Source organism: Xiphophorus hellerii, chromosome 14 (genome assembly GCF_003331165.1).
Source record: "Xiphophorus hellerii strain 12219 chromosome 14, Xiphophorus_hellerii-4.1, whole genome shotgun sequence".
NCBI classification, from domain to species: Eukaryota; Metazoa; Chordata; class Actinopteri; order Cyprinodontiformes; family Poeciliidae; genus Xiphophorus; species Xiphophorus hellerii.
The window spans coordinates 17,298,435-17,319,563 of NC_045685.1; the positions used below are offsets into that span (position 1 = coordinate 17,298,435).

At 47.0% G+C, this 21,129-nt stretch overlaps 2 protein-coding genes across 3 annotated transcripts; both read left to right on the top strand.

The window, feature by feature from the left end:
• Nucleotides 1-1,585: 1,585 nt before the first annotated feature.
• Nucleotides 1,586-14,353, top strand: LOC116733215 (uncharacterized). Its single transcript, XM_032583997.1, has 3 exons — nt 1,586-1,830; nt 2,082-2,439; nt 13,530-14,353. Exons 1-3 carry the CDS (start codon nt 1,586-1,588, stop codon nt 14,184-14,186), a joined length of 1,260 nt encoding a protein of 419 aa, XP_032439888.1. The 3' UTR covers nt 14,187-14,353.
• Nucleotides 14,354-14,427: 74 nt separating this feature from the next.
• Nucleotides 14,428-17,178, top strand: LOC116732908 (uncharacterized). 2 transcript variants are annotated; one of them, XM_032583507.1, is made up of 4 exons: nt 14,428-15,172; nt 15,288-15,647; nt 16,268-16,630; nt 16,921-17,178. In XM_032583507.1, the coding sequence occupies exons 1-4, from the start codon at nt 15,070-15,072 to the stop codon at nt 17,157-17,159; spliced, it is 1,065 nt and encodes a 354-aa protein (XP_032439398.1). In that variant the 5' UTR covers nt 14,428-15,069; the 3' UTR covers nt 17,160-17,178. The 2 variants fall into 2 exon arrangements, with proteins under 2 accessions (XP_032439398.1, XP_032439396.1); XM_032583505.1 differs by having other exon boundaries at nt 14,437-15,172; nt 15,285-15,647.
• Nucleotides 17,179-21,129: the final 3,951 nt, after the last annotated feature.

Genomic DNA, 21,129 nt, shown 5'->3' on the forward strand with positions numbered 1-21,129 from the left:
GCATGGACTTAACCTTTTTTTTTTCTTTTGAAATATTTTTTATTGTTACTTGGGACATTTTTAAAACATGGCGTTGTACAGTTATACAGACATTGTTCACTATTTTTTAATACATACAATTCCTCAATTAAATTAAATTAAAAGAAGATAAAAACAAGGATATTAAAACAAAATCTCTGTATATTAAAAGTTGAGCAGGACCGGGGTGACTCCTTACAAGGTTCGGATCCGTCCGGTTCTTCCGAACAGCGCTGGTTCTCAGAGAGGATCCCCGCCCTGAAGCTCCTTCCCTCCTGCCTCACCCGGAGAGCCAGGCCGCCGCTGCTGGGTCCTCCGTCCGTGGAGCTCCGGCTCCTTCGTCCAATGGATTTAACTATTATCGGATGTTTGGTTTGACAAACAGTCGCCGCTACAATGACGATGATGATCTGAACGCATTTAACTTATCTGACGACGTTCCTGTGTTTATTTACTAGGTTGTTATTCTAACTCCTGGTCCTTAAAGTTTCTGTCCTGTTATGTAGCAGATTGTCTCAATAAATGACCGAAAATTAAATAAAACAGGTTTATGCTGCTCACATGATCGGATGTGGACGCACCGTCTGCTAAACACTGATGTCGACTGGCAAAAACAGGGAACTAAATTTCCAGGTGTACGTGGGTTTCTGACAGAGGCGAACTGTTGTTGTTGTTGAGGCTACTAAAAACATGGTTGCTGCAGTCAGCCAGCCAGACAAGTACGAGTATTACATGAGCAGGTGGCGCTGGCCTCACATGCCTATTGGACCAATAGATGTTCTTTACACAGAATGCTATCATTTGCGTTCTGTGCAGAGTAGAGAATGCAAATGATTGGATTCTGTGTAAAGATTGCCTATTGGATGGCATTCTGTGTAGTAAACGCCTATTGGTTCGTGAGCCAATAGGAGATCATTACACAGAATGCCCAGACAAAGGTGTGCAGGACCAGTATATAAAGTCTCCGCCTGTCAGTCCAGTTCATTACTTCGGCCAGCCGACTGGTCGTGTGAGCGGAGCAGCAGCGGCCTTTTGGCTAAGACAGCGGTCCCCTCCTTTGGGTGGTGATAGCGGTAGTCTTTGTGACTTGGCTGTTGCCACTGATTTTGAGGTTCAGTAAATTTAGTCCCCGGTTGAGATATTGACCACTAAGTAGTGGAAAATATCTTTTACCTTTTATTTGTATTTATTGGTGTTTTTTTAACTATTTATTGGTTTTAGTAAAGGTTTTAAACCTTTAACTGGTGGTGCCTCCACCATGGCGGCTAGCCATGCCGGCATGCGGAGGCACCACAGTGTTCGATTTTTATTTAAAGAAAGAGAAGAAGAAAATAGAGTAACAAGATTGGACTTTTCCAGAAAACTAATCCAACAGGTGCTGAAGTTTCGGCCAGATGACCTGAATTGTATCCTTACCCTGCCTTTCAATAAGGGATATGACGTAAGTTTTTGCTCTGCCGCACTTCTTAAAGAATTTTGGACACGGTTTGAAAATGCTAAGACCCAGTTTTCAGTATTTGACGTCGAGAAGCTGACTGACAACTCCCTGAAAACGGTGATTGTCAGGATGTTCAATGAGACTGTCAGTGCTGAAGACATCTGTATATGGCTGGGTAGATACTGCACTGTGAGAGGCCAGGCTATGAAGGTGCGGGATGTGGACGGCATCTGGAACTGTGCTTGGCGGGTCCCCATTAAGCAATGGGAAGACCCCCAAGGCTTCCAGGGCCTGAAGCATCTCCCCTCAATGATAGTCCTGGGGGAGAACAGAGGCTACATCCACTATCAAGGCCAACCCAAACTGTGTCGGAAGTGCGGCGAGCATGGTCATCTGGCCGAAACTTGTGAGAAAGTTTTCTGTGGTAAATGTCGAGAAGTGGGACACACTTTTGATGAATGTACGAACGGGCGGAAATGTAATTTGTGTGGTGGACAAGATCATTTGTTCAGAGACTGTCCAAAGTCGTTTGCGAATAAATTGAAAAAAGGAAAAGAGACGTTAACGGAAACGGCTAATGAGCGAGTGGAAGCAGCTGGGTCGGAAAATTCAAATCTCCCGCCAGGTCCTCTGATTGGAGGGGAGGAGGAGAGGGCGGGAAGCGGGGAGGGGAAGGAAGCCCCCCCCAGACCGAAACATCCAGTGAGGGGGGGGAGATGCTAACCGAAGGCGGAGCTAGCTCGGACTCTGAGGAAGAACAGACTGACAGCAGCGATGATGCCCCCCTCCCCGACGCCCAGCTGGCTAAGAGGCCGGCATCTGAGTCACCTCCCGACCTTACCCCCAAGGTAGGGAAGAGAGGAAGGCTGGAGGAACTCTTCGGTTCTTTCGGAGAGGAATCCAGAGCCTTCCTCGCTGGCTCATCCAATGAGGTCTCGTTCCTAGATTTTGCTCACCAATCAACCCCGGAGGACCCAAACAAGGTAACGGCTTTAGAAAGACGGCCGGCACCGAGAGCCCGAAGGGGGAATGGAGCTCCAACCCGACCTGCACCACCATGTGGGAAGGAAGAGCTCTGTTCACAGGACAGTCTCTGAACCCGCCTTGTTTTAATGACCGCCCGTTTTTTAACATGGTTTGAATGTAGTCTTATCTTGTTTTAATCCTTTAAAATGTCGTACTTAATTTTAGCCATCATACTCATGACTCTCACCTTCTCAACCATTAATGTTAGAAGTGTGAAGTCGCGAGTTAGAGCCCAGAGTGTTTTATCCTTTTTAAGCTCCGTACAGTCAGATGTGTTTTTACTACAAGAATGTTCACTCCCGTTTTTAAAGACTTACACCCGGTGGCAGGACTTGTGGCCACGGCCGTCTATATGGAGCGGCTCCAATGGAAATAAAAATGACGGCGTGGCCATTTTAATAAACAACCCGCACATCTTGGTGAAGGGGAGCACCGTGGTGAGAGAGGGACGAGCACTTTTAGCAAATCTGACTTTTAACGGACAGGATTTTTTACCTCTTAAATATTTATGGCTTTAATGACAAACATGACAGGTATGACTTTTTAGAGGAACTGCAGCCCCACATGCTGGGAACAAAACCTTTAATAATTGGGGGGGATTTTAATTGCATTTTATCTAGAAAAGATAGGAAAAGAAATAGACAGGATTTTAAGGTAGACAAAACATCACTTTTATTACAGAGAATCGTTAGGGATTTTAAACTAGTGGACTGTTTTAGAACTATGCATCCTGGAGAGGAGGGCCACACCTGGTTCAGTGGTGATGGCTCTATGGCCTCTCGTATTGATTATTTCTTCATCAGGGATTGCGCCCTAATTGATGCTAGATTGTCACCGGCTTTCTTTTCTGATCACCTCCTTCTGTCCTGCACGCTTTCACTCCCTTCAGGTGCGACGACCGGGAGAGGTCTGTGGAAACTCAACCGCTCCCTGCTGGAGGACCAGGTTCTGGTCGGCCAGTACCAGGAGCGGTACCACGAGTGGCAGACCCTCCAAGACCTGTACGAAACACGAGCACATTGGTGGGAGATGGTGAAAGGTAGGACCCAGACTTTCTTTCGACAAGCAGGGAAAAAGAAAAAGGAGAAAGAACAGAGATGCATGATGGGGCTGCAGAAAAGACTACAAAGATATTACTTTTTAAACCAAAAGGGAATGGATTTTAATAAAGAAATAAGAGAAGTAAAAAAAGAAATGAGCATTTTAGCAGAAATAAAGAGTAAGGGAGTGATTTTAAGAAGCAGAGAAAGAGAAATAGAAGAAGGAGAAAAATGTAACAGATACTTTTTTAAGAAAATTATAAACAACCCAAGTTTTATTTCTGATTTAAAGTCAGAAAATGGAAACATTGTTTCTAACATAGAAGAAAAGAAAAAAGTAATTGAAAAGTACTATAGTGACTTATACTCAGAAAAAATGGTAAAAGGAAAAAATATAAAAGAAACTTTGAATTTCCTTGAGAAAAGTATAGAAGACAGCAGTTTTTTAGAGCAGGATTTTACCCTTTTAGAGCTTTTACAGTCTTTGAAGAGTTTTAAAAGAGGAAAATCTCCAGGCTCAGACGGACTCCCTGTAGAATTTTATTTAACCTTTTACGATATTTTAGCACCAGATTTACTTACTGTTTTTACTGATTTTAGTAAACAAGACACACTCCCCGATAGTTTTAGAACAGGAATAGTTACACTTATATATAAAGACAAAGACAAGACAGATCTTAAAAACTGGAGACCGATTACCCTTTTAAACGTTGATTGTAAGATTTTTAGTAGACTTTTAGCAGCCAGGATGCGTCGAGTGTTGGGGGATTTAATCCACCCGGATCAAGCCTGCGCCGTCCCGGGAAGGAGGATCACGGACAGCCTGGTACTGATCCGAGACACCATCTGTTTTGCGAGAGACAGAAACATTCGGCTGATAGTCCTAAATCTAGATTTCGAGAAAGCGTTTGATCGGGTCTCGCACCAGTACCTTTTCCAGGTACTGCAAAAAATGGGTTTTCCTGGGAGGTTCGTAGCGTGGGTGGGACTGCTGTATCGAGACATCTCCAGCAGATTCATGGTTAACGGGTTTCTGACAAAAGCAGTGAAAGTGAACTGCGGTGTCCGTCAGGGTTGCCCGTTATCCGCCCTTCTCTATGTGGCCTGCGTCGAGCCGCTGGCGCAGATCTTGAGAAGGGACCCACAGATTTTAGGTGTAACGATACCGGGGAGTGGAGGGCAGGTAGCGAAATGTCTTTTATATGTAACCTGGTTGTTGTTATAATTACACAAAATGTCTTTTTTTGTTGTTGTTTGTATTGTTCTCTACCTGACCGAAAAGCTGTCATTGTTTTGAATGTGTTACTTTAAGAACAGTAGCCCCTCCTTTTTATTTCTTCTTCTATGGTTTTGTCTTTAAAATGTTTGCGTCCCTTAGGCCCTCCCCTTTTGTCATGTTGTCCTGCGGGAGAGGTGTGCCCTATTTACTTTCTATCTAAATACTTCCAGTTTATTTGTAGATTTATTAAGTTAATTTCTGTTATGTATTTTTGTTTGTGTAGGACTTGGAGCGGGCAGCTTGTAACTATTGTTTTTCTGTTGGATATTTTTGTCAGGTATGTTGTATAAAAAAGGTTTATTTTATTTAATGTGAGACATGATCCCGGGCCCTTTTGTCATGTTGTCCTGCGGGAGAGGACTTGGAGCGGGCAGCTTGTAACTATTGTTTTTCTGTTGGATATTTTCGTCAGAATAAATCTTTGAAAGCCAAACAGAGTCATGGCCTGACTAACATCTAATAACCAGCACAACGCAGAAGGGATCCGGTTACACTTGGTGCCGTTTGACCCGCTGTAACGTCGAATCTCCACTGCTGCAGCTGCTGCTACGTTGTCCCTTTCCCGCCTTTGACGTCTTGCTCCGCCTTTGCCCTGCGCTTTGACTGGCAGGCGTTGGCGCGCTGTATCCTAGCAACGAAGTAACTGTTTCTGTTGGTCTTCTTTTTTTTGTGCACCTCGTTTTATATAAGTGAAGAGGGGAAATAAGTGAAGAATAATTGAAAAAGTTTTTTAATTTTATAAAAGTTCTTTTGTGTGTTTTGGGACAATAAAACCAATCTTAAAACAGTACAATCAACAAATAATAATAATAATAAACAAAATGTAAAGACATGAAACCAGTCTGTTTATTACCCTTTACCTGTAGATAAGGCTGGTTGTTTTTTTGTTTCTTTTGCTGACTGTTGCATATGAGTTCTTGTGTGACTGATTTGTTTTTACACTGTTTGGGTATCTGCATTTTATTTTTGACATCGCTTCTTTTTGATCCACTGTTATTTTCCATAGTTTTTGTCTGTTATTGTTTGACGAAATGTCTGACACTGAGGTACCTTTTAAAGGTGATGAAGTGGACCGGAAGGTCACTTTTAGTTTGGGGAGGGGCCTACATTACATGTCATTTGGAAGGGGTAGACCTATGCCTTTTAGTCCATATGAATTTTCTGTTGATCAGCTTGGGATTAACCCCCACCTGTCCCTGCTGCTGCTTCTACACCCATTGGCAAAGCAAGGTCTGACCCTACCCAACTTGTTTCTACTGAGGCTCTCAGTGGGGTGATTGCTGATCTGGCTAAGCAGATTGGGGACGCCATTACGACGAATCTCAATGGACTAAACCCACAAAGTCAGTCACAGTCTCAGGTTGCTGACAGCCAACCCAGCGACCTGACCGATCAGTCACAAATGAGGTTTGTTGTTCAGCCTGATATTAGAGCACCTCCATATTTCAAAGGTGACCACTCTGACACCTTCTCCATCCAGGAATGGGAGGGTTTGATGAGATGCTATCTGTCAAGGATGAGATGTGTGGACCCTGTGGAAATGTGTGAGATCATCACATCCAGACTTATTGGGAAGGCCAGAGATGTGGTTCAGGTGTCGCTTCGTTGCCAGCCTCAGTCATGTAGTGACAAGTTGGTTTCTACTGTTTTTGATATTTTGAAACGCAACTTTGGTGAGCTGATCTTCTCCAGTTTGCCGATGAGAGACTTCTATAACATCCTGCCTGCTGATGGAGAGACAGCCATGGACTACTGGATTCGACTGAACAAGTCTATTGAAGCGGCTGATGAGTGTTTGCGTAGGAGGGGGAAGCAGGTGGAGGATCCAGGAGCTGAAGTTGTTACAATGTTCATCAACCATTGTCCTGATCCTGGTCTAGCTCTTTCCTTCCAGCTGAAACCTGTGGAGGAGTGGACTACTGCTGAGGTCCAGAGCCGCCTTGATAACCGTGTTGCAAGTCTTAGGAAGCCGATGGTCACTACAAATAGGACTCTTGGTTCGTCTGCAGGCCCTGTTCTCTCTTGTCTTCCTCAGCTTGGTGCTCAAACGCCTAGTGCTGCGTTGTCAGCTGATGCTACACCATTTGCTGTCCGTTTTCCCCAAGCTGCTTTAGCATGTGATCGTTCCTCAGCTTCAGGGCCCTTGAATCAGCAGCCACAGCAGCATGTTGCTCCACAATCTACATCCTTTCAGAATACAGGTCCACCCCAGCCACCTTTTTCCTCCAGTTCAGGAGTTGACCCGCCTCCTCAGATGACAGAGATGTTCGATAAGGTTCTGTCTCTGTGTGCAGCTTCTCTTGCTACAAAACAGAGTGGTCAACATGTGAGGAGTTACACACGTGGTTCTAAACGTCCTCATCATGCACCATGCAGGGTTTGTTGCTCGGAGGAGCATACCACACACTCACACTGCAGATTGTTCAGACTGTGTCTCAACTGCTTCGGCTCAGGACACATTAAAAGGGATTGTCCTCAGCCTGCTCATCACACACCGCAGCTGTCCTCCCAGTATCCCAATTTAAACTAGAGAGCCCGTGTGATGAGAGGGGAAGCATGGGCAGAGTGGATAATACCCTCACGACTACACTGGATGCACGCTCTGTTTATACTGAGTGTTGCAATACTTCACCTGAGAACAGTGAAGTGATTTTCTTGGGGTCACAGAGAGTCCAGAGGGCTAGTGATTTGTTTTATGCCTCAGTTTCAGTTAGTGACCGGACTACACTGAGGGGTATGTTGGACTCTGGGAGTATGTCGTGCACATTGAGCGTGGAGGCAGAGAGCAAACTAAGAGCCGCGGGTGTTGATTTGATCCCTCTTGCAGTCCCAGAGAATGTGGTGCTCGTTGGGTGTGGTGGCCTTCTCACGCAGCCTCGATACATCTATGAGTTGGACATTGAGATCTATGGCTTCAGATTTACAGTACCGACATTTTTGATACCTGGCCAACATGATGAATTCATCATTGGTAGCAATGTGCTCCGGCCCCTTATTCAAAGAATGAAAACTGATTCGAGGTACTGGGAACTCATTACATCTAACACTGCAAACCCAGAGTGTGAGGAGTTTTTGCAGCTTCTGAGTTGTGTTTCTCGGTGGTCAAACTCTACTTCACCTGACAAGATTGGAACAGTTAGGCTCAGACAGGCTGTTACCCTCCTTCCTCGTCAGGAGTATGTGGTTTGGGGTAAGCTCCCATCCACTGCACCACTGTCACTGGGAGGCACTGTGGTTGTCGAGCCGTCATCTGCTCGTTCCACTCCAAAAAACATTTTGGTGGGTCGTGTAGTCACACCCATGTGGGGGGATCGTTGGGTCCCTATGAAGGTCCTCAACCCAACAGAAAAACCTCTGATACTGCGCCGCAATGCTAAAATCGCTGATGTCTTTCCATGTGTTGCTGTGGAGGACTTTGCGTTCAGTCAGGGGAGATCGGAACTGTACTGCAACCATTCAGCTGTTTCAACAGGTTCATCACATCACAGTGCTGATCCAGTGCAGATGCTGAGAGACTGTGGTCTGCATGACATTGACATAGAGAGCTGTGAGGTGTCAGATGAGTCTAAAAGAAGGCTGGCTGAACTCGTGGTTTCTTACCAGGATGTGTTCTCCAGGGGAAAACTGGATTGTGGTGAGGCTAGGGATTTTGTTCATCGCATTCACTTGACTGATGACCAGCCATTTCGCTTACCTTATCGACGCATACCACCAGCACATTATCAGCAGTTGAGGGAGGTCTTGTCTGGGATGGAGATGACGGGTATCATAAGGAAGTCTATTAGTGAATATGCCTCCCCGCTTGTTATGGTGTGGAAAAAGTCTGGGGACATGAGGATATGCACTGACTTCCGCTGGCTTAATGCTAAGACCGTTAAGGATGCCCATCCATTGCCCCATCAGTCTGACTGCCTTGCTGCTCTTGGTGGGAATGCGCTGTTCAGCACCATGGACTTGACTTCTGGTTTCTACAACATCCCTCTCCATGAGTCCGACAAACATTACACTGCTTTTACCACGCCGCTTGGACTTTATGAGTACAACCGTCTCCCACAAGGTTTATGCAACAGCCCAGCTTCCTTCATGAGGATGATGCTTAACATTTTTGGTGACTTGAACTTTTCCAGCCTCCTCTGCTATCTAGACGACCTGTTGGTATTTGCACCGTCTGAGGAGGAGTCGTTAAGGAGGCTGGAGGTTGTTTTCTGTCGCCTGAGAGCAAACAACTTGAAGCTGGCCCAGAAAAAGTGTCACTTTCTCAGGAGGTCTGTGAGGTTCTTGGGCCATGTTGTGGAAGCTGGTGGTGTTTCTGTTGATCAGGAGAAGGTAAGGGTCATCTCAGGGTTTGAAAGAAAAGACCTCATGAAGGAGGATGGCTGTACTCCGTGCCAGAAGAAGGTGAGGTCATTCTTGGGCATGGTGCTATTCTATCAGCACTTTATTCCAGCTTGTTCCCGCATCGCAAAGCCTCTTTATCCCCTCACCGCAGGTCAGAAACGTAAAGTAAAGAGCGAAGGACATGGGAAAGCTGGAACCTTTCGTGTTCTGACTCCCCAGGACTGGACTCCAGCTTGTGAGAAAGCGTTTGGAGACCTTAAAACTGCACTTCTCAACTGTGTGGTGCTGGCACATCCTGATTTTGAGAAGCCATTTATTCTCTCAACCGATGCTTCATTGGATGGGCTCGGTGCTGTTTTGTCGCAGGTCCCAGCTGATGGAGAGATTGCTAGACCTGTTGCTTTTGCCAGCAAGACTCTCAGCCGCAGCCAGGCCAACTATCCTGCACACAGGCTCGAGTTCCTAACCTTAAAGTGGGCTGTATGTGATAAGTTCAGCCACTGGCTGAAGGGTCACAGGTTTACTGTGTGGACGGATAATAATCCTCTCACATATATCCTGACCAAGCCCAAACTGGATGCCTGTGAACAGCGCTGGGTCTCTAAGCTTGCTCCATACACCTTTGAGATCAGGTATGTTCCAGGGAGACAGAATGTGGTGGCAGATGCTCTGAGCAGAGTTCCTTTTGTGAAGCCTTTGGCTGCTCGCCTTCTGTCAGAACCTTGTCAGGAACTTTTGGAGCATGTCTGTGAGGTCCCTGATCATGCTGTGCAGGATGTTTTCCGTTTGACCTGTCAGCTTCAATCAGTGGACAGCTCTTCCTCCATTACAGCTGACACGTCCATGACCTGTGCCGAAGTCTCCTCTCTTTTGTCATCTGCCTGCAGTGGAGATGCTGGTCAGACTCAGCATGCAGCATCTTTAGCTGATCATCTGGGCATGATAATCCCACACACCACAGGGCCATCAACAGCTCTTTGTCTAACTGACCTGGTCTCTCACCAGAAAAACGATCCTGTTGTTTCCAGAGTTGTCCTGTACGTTGAGCGGGGACGCCGTCCATCAAGGCGGGAACGCTTTGGTGAAAATCAACTGGCTCTAAAAATTCTGAAGCAGTGGGATAAACTAACATTGCTGAATGGCGTTCTTTACCGTGTCATAAAAGACCCTCTGACAAAAGGTAAGCGCTTCCAGTTTGTGGTCCCTGATGCTTTGAAGTCTGTGGTTCTGACTGGTGTCCATGACAATGCAGGTCATCAGGGCCAGCCACGAACATTCTCCTTGGCTCGTCATCGTTTCTTTTGGCATGACATGGAAAGAGATGTGCGAGATTACGTGAGAAAATGTCCCAGATGTGTCCTCAGTAAAACCCCAGAGCCTGCTGTGAGAGCCCCTCTGGAGAACATCAGGACCAGTGCTCCGATGGAGCTGGTGTGTATTGATTTCTGGTCAGCTGAGGACAGTAACAACAAGTCTGTGGATGTTCTGGTGATCACTGATCACTTCACAAAGTTAGCACATGCTTTCCCGTGTCAGGATCAAACTGCTAAACGAGTTGCAAAAAAGTTATGGGATGGGTTTTTCTGTGTTTATGGCTTCCCACAGCGCATTCACTCAGATCAGGGTGCAAATTTTGAGAGTGAGCTGCTGGCTGAGCTTTTAGAGTTGAGTGGTGTCAGTAAATCGCACACCTCACCCTACCACCCAATGGGTAATGGGACTGCAGAGAGATTCAATCGCACCCTGGGCAACATGTTGAGATCTCTTCCTCCACGTTCGAAGCATAAATGGCCTCAGATGATCCAGTCTCTGACTTTTGCCTACAACTGCACGGTTCATGAGACCACAGGCTTTGCACCGTTCTATCTGATGTTTGGGAGGATTCCCAGGCTGCCTGTTGACCTTGTTTTTCGGAACGTTCTTCATGATGATGCTATTTGTGACTACCACACTTATGTCAAATCACTGGTTGAAGATTTACGTTCTGCCATGCTAATGGCTGAGAAGAACACCAGTGCAGAGCAGAAACATCAATGTGACCAGTACAACAAGAGAGTCAAGGGTCACCCTCTGTCAGTTGGAGATCAGGTCCTGGTGGCAAACAAGGGAACCAGAGGAAAGCGAAAGCTTTCTGATAAATGGGAGCCTGTGATGTACACGGTGGTTGCCTCCAAACCTGCTCTCCATATTTATCGTGTTAGAGATCGTCATGGCAATGAGCGTGTGGTGCATCGCAACCTCCTTCTTGACGTGAACTTTTTACCTGTGGGGATGACCTTGGATGGGAATGTGAACCGCCAGGTTGATAGTGTGGTTCGAGTCCCCCCGGTTCCTGATTCACATGGAACAGGAAGATTTAGTGAGGCTCCTAGTGCTGTTCCTGCTGAGCCTTCCCTACCCGACTCCCTGTCCTGCAGTGATGGGGATGACCGTACTGCTTCATGGGTTCAGGATGTGTCCTTGGCTCCATCAGTTGGAAATAGTGACCTGCCTCATGACTCTGAAGACTCCTCTATGGAAACAGGGGTACTGGCGACTGCTGGTTCCTTACCTCATCTTCCTGATGCTGCTGGCTCTGTTCATCCTCCAGACAGGGTGGGTGAGGATGTTGTTCGCCGCCTAACTTCACGCTTTGGGAGGGTTATTAAACCAGTTTGTCGCCTGATAGAGTCCATGGCCGTCATTGAGGCGCTTTATGATAAGGATAATGTTCAAACTGTTATTGACGTGTGAGTTTCCAAATTCTCATATGATTCCTGCCATTGGCTAGGATTGTCTTTGTCTTGGTTTGCATAAGCTTCAGTACCATTTATGTGTTTACTCTGTATGGGGGGGTGTAAAAGGCACCTCTTGTTGTCCATGGAATACTGTGAGATTTTGCTGGGCGTCGAGCAATCTCTAGTCTCCTGACCCTATTGTAGGGTAGCTGTTTGGCTGATGTGTTACATTGTTGCAAAAAAAAAATAAAATAAAATAAAATAAAATTGTACTGCTACTAAGTGTCTTTATCACTGTTTTTATTTTGTGTAATTCTAGGGGGGTGAATGTAACCTGGTTGTTGTTATAATTACACAAAATGTCTTTTTTTGTTGTTGTTTGTATTGTTCTCTACCTGACCGAAAAGCTGTCATTGTTTTGAATGTGTTACTTTAAGAACAGTAGCCCCTCCTTTTTATTTCTTCTTCTATGGTTTTGTCTTTAAAATGTTTGCATCCCTTAGGCCCTCCCCTTTTGTCATGTTGTCCTGCGGGAGAGGTGTGTCCTATTTACTTTCTATCTAAATACTTCCAGTTTATTTGTAGATTTATTAAGTTAATTTCTGTTATGTATTTTTGTTTGTGTAGGACTTGGAGCGGGCAGCTTGTAACTATTGTTTTTCTGTTGGATATTTTCGTCAGGTATGTTGTATAAAAAAGGTTTATTTTATTTAATGTGAGACATGATCCCGGGCCCTTTTGTCATGTTGTCCTGCGGGAGAGGACTTGGAGCGGGCAGCTTGTAACTATTGTTTTTCTGTTGGATATTTTCGTCAGAATAAATCTTTGAAAGCCAAACAGAGTCATGGCCTGACTAACATCTAATAACCAGCACAACGCAGAAGGGATCCGGTTACATATATATGGATGATTTTAACATTTTATGTACAGATCTTTTATCAATAGATAGGATTTTTCAATTAACCGATTGGTTCGGGAAAGCATCAGGGTCAAAATTAAACAAAGAAAAAACAAAAGCACAATTTTATGGACCATGGAAAGAGAATGAAAAATTAGGATGTCAGTTTCAAGTAACGGAAGAAGAACAAAAAATACTGGGAGTAAAATTTGACAAACATGGAGAAGGAAAGACAAACTGGACTGAAATAACAAGAAGAGTAAAACAGCGACTGGGATTCTGGGGGATGAGGAACCTTACAATAGAAGGAAAGATTTTAATAGTTAAAGCTGTGATTTTACCAGTGTTTTTACTCACCAGTGCTGTTTTTATTCCTCCTAGGAGAGTGCTTTTAGAACTACAACAAGCCATTTTTTATTTCATATGGAACTCCAAATGGGAAAGGATAAAAAGAGAAATCATGTACAAACCCAAAGAAAAAGGAGGAAAAGGAGTCCCGGACCTCTACTTGTTTTTAGGCAGCCATTATACGAGCACCCACCTGAAACAAGCCATGAACCTCTCTAGTAACAACAAAACAAACACGATGACCAGATTCTAGTGCGGGTCCTATCTTAGAAAATTAAAAATGATAAAAAGCGATTTTAGAACTCCAGTAGCTTTTAACCTTCCTCCTGCATATGCTTTTATACGGAAATTTTTAGAACATTTTAAACTGGAAGGAGAGGAGAGCAAGATTTTAACTAATCATCGTTTTATTATTTCTGTTGTGCAGGACCGGGAACCAGTGACTCCAGTGCGCGGCCTCCTGTATGGAGACGCCTCCACCGTTTGGCGCAACGTGAGCCATCCCGTCCTTCCAAACAGACTCCAGGACCTGTCATGGATGGTGGCTCATGGGATCCTGCCGGTCAGAGCCGTCATGCACTCCCGCGGCATGTCTCCAACGTCCATCTGCCCCCGACCCGGTTGTGGCGCGCCGGAGTCGGTGAGGCACCTGCTGTGGGAGTGCAGCGCTGCTGTGGACCTGTGGGCGAAAGCCGGCTCCTTGCAATTCCCACACTTGCCAGCAAGGGAGGTCCTCCATGGACAGCTAGTGCTGTACGGGGTGAGCCAGCAGAAAATAACGAAAAAGGACTTTGCTGAGATGTGGCTCACCCTAGCCACCATCAAAGACGCCATTTGGACCTCCAGAAACTTGCTGGTGAGCAGGCGCAGGCAGATGCCCCCCGTGGCTGTGATCCGGATGGCGGCAGCAAAAAGAACAACATCAAGGGCTGCAGGTGGCGCGCCAAGGACACAGCCACCAAGAAGAATCGCCTGCGCCTCCGTGGACGAAGGAGCCGGCGCTCCACGAAAAGAGGTCCAAGCAGCGCCTGGCTCTCCGGGTGAGGCAGGAGGGAAGGAGCTTCAGGGCAGGTTTCCCCTCTGAGCACCAAGCGCTGTCTGGAAGGACGGGACGGCTCCAGACTTGGGAAGGAGTCACCCCGGTCCTGCTCAACTTTTAACACAGAGATTTTGTATTTTATATTCTTGTTCTTAGCTTCTTTTAGTCTAAACTGATGAAATTGTAAGTTTTAAAAATTTCTGTATAAATGAAAAAATGTAAATTTTAAAATGTTTACAGTAACAATAAATACTTTTCGAAAGAAAAAAAAAAAGCAGCGGACCTCAGTGCAGGTGGTGCATTCACAGCCGAACAGGTCAGCATCATAATGTTTACAGTTAATATGTTGTAAAATAAAAGTATAGATCTTCAGCAGTGCAGAAAAACTAATAGAAACTAAGTACAGAAAAAAAAACGTGTCTGAGTAAAGACCAGATATTTTAGCTGTTCCTGATCTGCTGCCTCCTCTCCTCTTCCTCTCTCAGGATGAAGATGTCTCATTAGTTTAGTTTAGTAAAATGATTCATATTAAATTTAATCCTAGAGATTAGTCTTTAGGATTAAATCTTTTTGTCTCTTTGTGTTTCGACCAACTGGATATTTGCTGAGAATCACAAAAACACAAATGCAGCACAGCAGATTTCCTTATAGAGGAATGATTCTCTTCACAGCTTCAGCTTTATTTTCTTTGTGGTTCGTTTGCAATGTTGTTATTTAAAATACATTTTATTGTCACATTTTATTTGAAAAGTGTGAAAAATATGTGAAAAACTTAGAAAAAACTCAACAAACTATTCCCAGATTTCACTCTCTGGTGTTTTCTTCTCATGAATTATAACAGAATAATTTCACTCCTTTTACAACATTGTTTTTCTTTTCCTAACCAGAAGTCCAGTTATTTTAAGGAACAACTGGACTCTTGGACTTGATGATGTTCCTGATGTTCTGCTGCCTCTCCTCCTCTTCCTATCTCAGGATGAAGATGATCTCCAGGATCCTGCTGCTCCTCATCCTCAGCTCATGTCTCTGTGGTCAGTCTCCATCTTGTCTTTGTGACAGAAAGCTCTCTAGATGGAGCTGAAAGACTCCCATGTTCCAGTTCTCAGTGTGTCTGCTCCTCTCTTTCCCTCTCTGTCTCCTCAGCAGCAACATTTGTAGTGAATGTGACACAGAGCAGCTATCAGGCAGAGGAGAACCACAGCATCACTCTGGAGTGGACCTTCACCACCCAGACTCAGGGATCCTCCAGGGAACTGTTCATCTACTGCAGCTTGTTGGCTCCTCATAAAGAACTGGTTCTGTATCAGGTCCATGAAGGTGTTGAGATTCCAGATTCTCAGGATGAACAGTTTTCAGGACGAGTAGAGATTGACAAAGACGTCCTCAGAGAAGGACGAATCAGACTCCATGTGTCCAGACTGAGGACTGAAGACTCTGGTCTGTATCTGTGTGACGTGAAAACTGAAGATGGTTTCAACTCTGGAAGGTGTCGACTCAACGTTACTGGTGAGTCATTTGGTTAGATTTTTATTTTTTGCTTTAAACTTTTTAGGTCTTTGTTGAGCATAAATAGAAACTGTTTATTAGTGAAATGCTTTAGCCTCTCTTTATTAAAGCTTATGTTTGATCACATCTCTAAGCACTAGAGGTCAGCAAGTTGACCTCACCATAGAGTGGTGATTCTAGATCAAATTCACCTGGGAATCACCATCTTGTATGTGCTGCTCACACCTTTTCCCTGCTCTTGGCTACAGCTCCTCCTCCACAGTGAAGCGCTGTGAGTGCATAAATTTTAGAAATGTAAATGAAGGACGACTACCACAGCTTCTCAGGGCCATGATCTCCACGGTCCGAGTCTCCTGTCTCTCACAGGGTTTGGTACTCGCAGCAACGGTACATTTTAGTTTATGGGGCTTTATGCATCTGAACTTTTTGTGCGCCGCACTTTTCTAAATTTCTCCGTTTTAGTGTGAAAACTGTGCACTCCTTTAAACATGAGGCCCCAGATCTGTTGTTCCAGTCCAGGTCAGAGTCCAGTGTCTCTCCTTGGTCTCTCCTGCTGCTGTGGAAGTGGACCGGTTCACTTTGACCTCTGACCTTTTTGTTCTGTTTTCTCTGTCCTGTAGTTCATAAAAACATCTCAGCTGTTCCTGGACAGAACGTCTCTCTGCCATGCCGACTCCCCACCATCAAACCTGCTGTGGTTGTGCAGTGGACCCGACCGGACCTGGAACCAGAAGATGTCTTCCTGTTCAGAGATGAGCAGCCTGACCCAGAGAACCAGCATCCATCTTTTAGGAACCGGGTGGAGCTGCAGGACAGACGGATGAAGGACAGAGACGTGTCTTTGCTTCTGAGCAACGTGACGACCAACGACTCGGGAAAATACGAGTGTCGAGTTTTCCAGAGAGAAGCAACCGGCAGGAAGAGACGAGCTTTGACCTTTGACCCCATCTGGATCGTCTTCCTGGATGTGGCGCCTCCTACAGGTGAGTTTTCATGGTTTCTATATTCCAGTGACAGAAGGAAGCTGCATAAAGTGTTTTAATGTTCAGATCAGTGAATCTTCTTAAAGGTGAAAATGTCTGTAGAGTCTCTGTGGGGGCTGTGGCTAATCTAAGGGGGAATATCCCTTTAAGGCCAGATGTGGTTCTGGTTCTGCAGTGAACCTGTCAGACCAGATGTTTGTTTTCTAAAGCTGCTGCAGAAAGCAGCTGGTCTGAGAGCAGCAGATGAAGAGAAATGGATTCTAACCTTCAGCTCTGATTCTGTTTTACAGAAAACGAGGAGGAAAGAAACAAAGATGGAAGCAGAAACAAACATGTTGGACTGATTATTGGAGCCGTTCTGATCGCTGCACTGATTATTGGTTTGATTCTTCATCGTTATGTTATTAAAACAAAAGAAGAAGAAGCAGAAGATGAAGAGATCACCAAACTCACAGTGAATGTTGTGGACGGTTCTAGTTCAGAGATCCCCAACCTTGATACTCAGAGTTCAACATCCTCCATGACTTGAATGTGACTTTGCTCTAACAACTTGATTGTTATCCCCATCCTCCTTGGGCTGCCACCTTATCGTGGTGGAGGGGTTTGAGTGCTCCAATGATCCTAGGAGCTATGCTGTCTGGGGCTTCATGCCCCTGGTAGGGTCACCCAAGGCAGACAGGTCCTAGGTGAGGGACCAGACAAAGCGCAGCCCGAAGACCCCGATGACGGATAAAAACATTGGACTTGGCATTCCCTCGCCCGGACGCGGGGCCCCACTCTGGAGCCAGGCCTGGAGGGGGGGCACGATGGCGAGCGTCTGGTGGCCGGGCTTTAACCCATGGAGCCCGGCCAGGCTCAGCCCGAAGAGGAAACATGGGTCCCCCCTCCCATGGGCCCACCACCTGTGAGAGGGGCCAAAGGGGTCGGGTGCAGTGTGGGATGGGTGGCAGCAGAGGGAGGGGACCCTGGCGATCCGATCCTCGGTTGCAGAAGCTGGCTCTTGGGACGTGGAATGTCACCTCTCTGGTGGGGAAGGAGCCAGAGCTAGTGTGTGAGGTCGAGAGGTTCCGGCTAGAAATAGTCGGTCTCACCTCGACGCACGGCTCTGGTTCTGGAACCAGCCTCCTTGAGAGGGGCTGGACATACTTCCACTCTGGAGTTGCCCAAGGTGAGAGGCGTCGGGCAGGAGTGGGCATACTTGTTGCTCCCCATCTCGGCGCCTGTACGTTGGGGTTTACTCCGGTGAACGAGAGGGTAGCCTCCCTCCGCCTACGGGTGGGGGGACGGGTCCTGACTGTAGTTTGTGCTTACGGGCCGAACAACAGTTCAGATTACCCACCCTTTTTGGAGTCCTTAGAGGGGGTACTGGAGAGTGCTCCTCCTGGGGACTCCCTTGTTCTACTGGGGGACTTCAACGCTCACGTGGGCAATGACAGTGAGACCTAAAGGGGCGTGGTTGGGAGGAACGGCCCCCCCGTTCTGAACTCGAATGGTGTTCTGTTGTTGGACTTCTGTGCTCGTCATGGATTGTCCATATCGAACACCATGTTCAGGCATAAGGGTGTTCATATGTGCACTTGGCACCAGGACACCCTAGGCCGCAGTTCGATGATCGACTTTGTCGTCGTTTCATCGGATCTGCGGCCGTATGTCTTGGACACTCGGGTGAAGAGAGGTGCGGAGCTGTCCACTGACCACTACCTGGTGGTGAGTTGGCTCCGGTGGTGGGGGAGGAAGCCGGTCAGACCTGGCAGGCCCAAACGTGTTATGAGGGTCTGCTGGGAACGTCTGGCGGAATCCCCTGTGAGACGGAGCTTTAACTCCCATCTCCAGCAAAACTTTGAACACGTCCCGGGAGAGGTGGGGGACATGGAGTCTGAGTGGACTGTGTTCCGTGCCTCCATTGTCGAGGCGGCCGGTCGGAGCTGTGGCCGCAAGGTTGTCGGTGCCTGTCGCGGCGGCAACCCTCGTACCCGTTGGTGGACACCTTCGGTGAGGGATGCCGTCAGGCTGAAGAAAGAGTCCTACCGGGCCTTTTTGGCCTGTGGGACTCCGGAAACAGCTGATGGGTACCGGCAGGCGAAGCGGCATGCGGCTCGGGTGGTTGCTGAGGCAAAAACTCGGGCGTGGGAGGAGTTTGGAGAGGCCATGGAGAAAGACTTCCGTACGGCTTCAAAGCGATTCTGGTCCACCATCCGGCGTCTCAGGAGGGGGAAGCAGTGCGGCACCAACACTGTTTATAGTGGGGATGGTGTGCTGCTGACCTCTACTCGGGACGTTGTGGGCCGGTGGGCAGAGTACTTCGAAGACCTCCTCAATCCCACCAACATGCCGTCTATTGAAGAAGCTGAGCCGGGGGACTCTGGGTTGGGCTCTCCAATCTCTGTGGACGAGGTCGCCGAGGTGGTTGAGAAGCTCCTCGGTGGCAAGGCTCCGGGGGTGGATGAGATCCGCCCGGAGTTCCTTAAGGCTCTGGATATTGTAGGGTTGTGTTGGCTGACGCGACTCTGCAATATCGCATTGACATCGGGGGCAGTTCCTCTGGACTGGCAGACCGGGGTGGTGGTCCCCCTGTTCAAAAAGGGGGACCGGAGGGTGTGCTCCAATTATAGAGGGGTCACACTCTTAAGCCTCCCTGGCAAGGTCTATTCAGGGGTCCTGGAGAGGAGGGTCCGTCGGATAGTCGAACCTCGGATCCAGGAAGAGCAGTGTGGTTTTCGTCCTGGTCGTGGAACACTGGACCAGCTCTACACCCTCGGCAGGGTCCTGGAGGGTGCATGGGAGTCCGCCCAACCAGTCTACATGTGTTTTGTGGACTTGGAGAAGGCGTTCGACCGTGTCCCTCGGGGAGCCCTGTGCGGGGTTTTCCGGGAGTATGGGGTACCGGGCCCTTTGATACGGGCTGTCAGGTCCCTGTATGACCGGAGTCAGAGTCTGGTCCGCATTGCCGGCAGTAAGTCGGGCTCGTTTCCGGTGAGAGTTGGACTCCGCCAGGGCTGCCCTTTGTCACCGATTCTGTTCGTTACTTTCATGGACAGAATTTCTAGGTGCAGCCAAGGTGTTGAGGGGATCCGATTTGGTGACCTTAGGATCTCGTCTCTGCTTTTTGCAGACGATGTGGTCCTACTGGCCTCATCAGGTCGTGATCTGCAGCTCTCGCTGGAGCGGTTCGCAGCCGAGTGTGAAGCGGCCGGGATGGGGATCAGTGCCTCCAAATCCGAGGCCATGGTCTTGAGCCGGAAAAGGGTAGAGTGCCTTCTCCGGGTCAAGGGGGGTGTCCTGCCCCAGGTGGAGGAGTTCAAGTATCTCGGGATCTTGTTCACGAATGAGGGAAGAAGGGAGCGGGAGATCGACAGGCGGATCGGCGCAGCGTCTGCTGTCAAGCGGGCGCTGTACCGGTCCGTCGTGGTGAAGAGAGAGCTGAGCCAAAAAGCGAAGCTCTCGATTTACCGGTCGATCTACGTTCCCACCCTCATCTATGGTCATGAGCTTTGGGTCATGACCGAAAGAACGAGATCGCGGATACAAGCGGCCGAAATGGGTTTTCTCCGTAGGGTGGCTGGGCTCTCCCTTAGAGATAGGGTGAGAAGCTCAGCCATCCGGGAGGGACTCAGAGTAGAGCCGCTGCTCCTTCACATCGAGAGGAGCCAGTTGAGGCTCGGGCATCTGGTCAGGATGCCTCCTGGACGCCTCCCTGGTGAGGTGTTCCGGGCACGTCCCACCGGGAGGAGGCCCCGGGGAAGACCCAGGACACGCTGGAGGGACTATGTCTCTCGGCTGGCCTGGGAACGCCTCGGGATTCCCCCGGAAGAGCTAGAAGAAGTGGCCGGGGAGAGGGAAGTCTGGGCCTCCCTTCTGAAGTTGCTACCCCCGCGACCCGACCTCGGATAAGCGGAAGAAGATGGATGGATGGATGGATGGATGGATGGATGGAACTTGATTGCAATAATTGCATCAGCTCCTCTTATATAAACTTATTCTTCCAAGAACTGCAGTAAATATGATCAGATTTGATCTGACAGTTTATATGAGGTTTCCAGCAGATTTTATTTCATTCACTCTTTCAAAATGTTTATTTTTAGTTATGAGTTCTACATTAAATTGTACATTATTCCTTCCAAACAGTATAAACTTTGTTTTATTCTGGTATATTTAGAAATTATTTCTGTTAAAACTCAGGTCTAGTTTGTGTCTTCAGTCCTAATTGGATTGTTGAATTACTGATCACAAAAACATTTAAACTTCAATAATTTAATTTATGTATGTTGATATTTTGTTGCTGAGCTAATAAAATATTCAACTTTTCTTGTTTCTTTGTTTTCAGTGTTTTTCAAACTTTTCTCAGTTAAATTTTTATCTTTATAGTTAAATAAATAAACAGGAAGTAGAAACATAGAATCTGATGAAAGATGTTCAATTAATCCATAAAAATAAATTAAATCAACAAATGTTACTAAATTATTTTATGTTGTTTCCTGATTCTGTTTTATGTAAACTGA